The sequence below is a fragment of the Aplysia californica genome, unplaced genomic scaffold (assembly GCF_000002075.1).
Source record: "Aplysia californica isolate F4 #8 unplaced genomic scaffold, AplCal3.0 scaffold00001, whole genome shotgun sequence".
Classification (NCBI taxonomy): domain Eukaryota; kingdom Metazoa; phylum Mollusca; class Gastropoda; order Aplysiida; family Aplysiidae; genus Aplysia; species Aplysia californica.
The window spans coordinates 1,142,755-1,145,220 of NW_004797271.1; the positions used below are offsets into that span (position 1 = coordinate 1,142,755).

The 2,466-nt window shown below is 42.9% G+C and overlaps 1 protein-coding gene across 1 annotated transcript in view; it reads right to left on the reverse strand.

Moving 5' to 3' along the window:
• Window positions 1-2,466, reverse strand: part of LOC101857153 (ATP-binding cassette sub-family A member 2) — a gene marked incomplete in the record, with an annotated part of 66,441 nt that overhangs the window by 32,168 nt on the left and 31,807 nt on the right. The window contains 2 exon segments of the mRNA XM_013079980.2: window positions 558-708; window positions 2,094-2,284. Of these exon segments, the coding sequence (XP_012935434.1) occupies window positions 558-708; window positions 2,094-2,284 (342 nt within the window).

Below are 2,466 nucleotides of genomic sequence, written 5' to 3' on the forward strand. Positions count from 1 at the left end.
TAATGCGGAACTAAATAAACGTTGTGGGGTTGTTGCAGGTCAAATGAATTATTTGATTTGTTAGGATGATTAATGCGTGTGTGTTGCTGCTTTAGAGCAATGGAAGTTGCCACGCGTGTGTTTGTGATGTGTGTGTGTGTATTTGTTTGTTTGTGTGTGTTTGTGTATTTGTTTCTTTGTTTGTTTGTGTGTGTATGTGTGTGAGAGAGAGAGGGAGGTGGGGGAGAGCGGGAGATATTGGCTGGAGAGAGAGAGAGTGGATGAGAGAAGAGAGAGAGGCAGAGAAAGAGAGAGATAGAGAGAGAGATAGAGAGAGAGAGAGAGAGAGAGAGAGAGAGAGAGAGAGAGAGAGAAAGAGACAGACGTGTGGGACATACAGGGAAAATGCGGGGCATAGACATAGATGGAGGGACATTGGGAGACAATTACAGTCAGAAATGAAAAAAAATGGCCACAAAAATGTTGTTCATAGATAATTTAAAGCAAATTGTCTGGTAGGAAAGAAAAAAATAACTCTGTCAGAAAATCAAAGAGTACTTTTCCTCCCCATCACTCACAGCTAAGGTCTTCCAGACTCCAGAGATGTTGTCCCCTGCGATGTCCTCCTTGATGGCGATGTACATGTACGGGACATACGACAGGAAGTAGATGATGCCCGCACACGCCGCTGCGACCTTGGCCTTGGAGTAAAGCACACTGATCAGAAAGCTGGGGAAGAGGAGAATGGGAAACAAATATGGAATATCGCTTTGTACACTTGAAATCGTCCAAGACCGCCCGTCATTGCAGAGAGGAAAAGTGGTTGCCGTAGACAGGTGGATGTGGGTGGTTGGCAGGTGCTCTGGTGTAGTTTGCTCCTTCCTTCCTATCAAACATCTATCATCCTGATCTCTCCTCCTTCTTTTTTGTGCATGTTACTATCTTGTAACATCTCTAATCTTTGGCACTTATATGACCTTATTGTGTTGCAAGTGCTGTAAAACTCTTACTAAAACTAAAAAATAGGTGGATATCTTGAGCAGAGTCATTATGATAATTCAGTATCACAAGGGGAGAAATAGGATACAAATATGGGATATCACTCTGTACACTTGAAATTGTCCTTGAACACCGCTCATTGTAGAGGAGAAAAGCGGTTGTCTTAAACAGGTGGATGTCTTGAACAGTGCCATTCTGATAATTCAGTAACACAAGGTGGGGGGGAGTGGAGTGGGAAGTGGTGATTTGTACAAGTGATTGTCTTGGAGAGGTGGCTCTTTGAGCCGGTTTGACAGTGATTTGTAAATGTTTTACCTACCCATTAGAACAATTTAGGCCATTTAGGAGACAGCCGTTTCCACTCTGCCCATCAGGGCAAAATTCACCTAAATCCCAGCAGACAGACTGAGATACTAAATTATCAGCTTCCTAACTAGGGAATTGAACTCAAATCATCTGCGTGCAACAGCAACAAAGACCACAACCACTCCTACACAGACATTGACAGGAGACCACTGAAAACTTCTTCAGTCAGTATCACACGCATACATGTGACAGAGTCTTTTTTATGAGCTGTTTTACTGCTCACAAGAAATAGATGTTAGAAGAAATGTAGAACCAGAAAGATGGTAAAACTTTAATTTGAGGTACTACTTTGTACCCTACACACTGAAAATCAATTTGTAATTTGTAAACGATTTATGCCCCCATCAACACAGTTTAGGCCATTTGGAGGAGGCTGCCTTGACCCCACAGATTGGTTTGGGTATTTTTTTTTTTCACAGTTTTATCCCTCACCAGAAAGGGACAACTGGACAGATACTTCTGAAAGACGAGGATAATGATTAACTAACACATTGGAAGGGCATGACAAAGTCTCTCCTTCCTTCCCCCATTCCGTGGGTGGTTGGTTGGTGCTTTGGTATTGTTTGTTCCTTCTTTTCTACTTTCCAATCAAACATCTGTTGTTCTTACCTCTCCCCATTCGTTTCTATGTATGTTACTCTCTAGTAGCACCTTCAATCTTCAACACTTATATGATCCATTCATGTTGCAAGTGCTGAAAAAGAAAACCACTTACTTACACTAAACCAACCCTTGCCACCCCTACTCACCAGAAAGAGATGATGGCACAGATGTAGATCTGTAGGACCAGGAAGATGATGAACACGTTGGACTGAGGCAGGACGTTGCCCATCTTGAGCAGGATGGTCAGTATGAGAACGGAGATGGTCATCTGTAGGAAGGTGGTCACAAACCAGGCACACCAATGGACAGCGTTACTCATGCCCATCATCTTCATCACCTGGGAGAGAAAACAAACCAGGGGAATGTGAGGGAGTGTAAAATGAGGAAATAAGTTTTCGTTGGTAACTGTTTTACGCTGCTCACAACTGCATAAGGTCATATGAGCGCATGAGGAAAGAGGGGAATGTGAGAGAGTATAAAATGAGGAAAGAGAGGAATGTGAGGGAGTATGGAATGAGG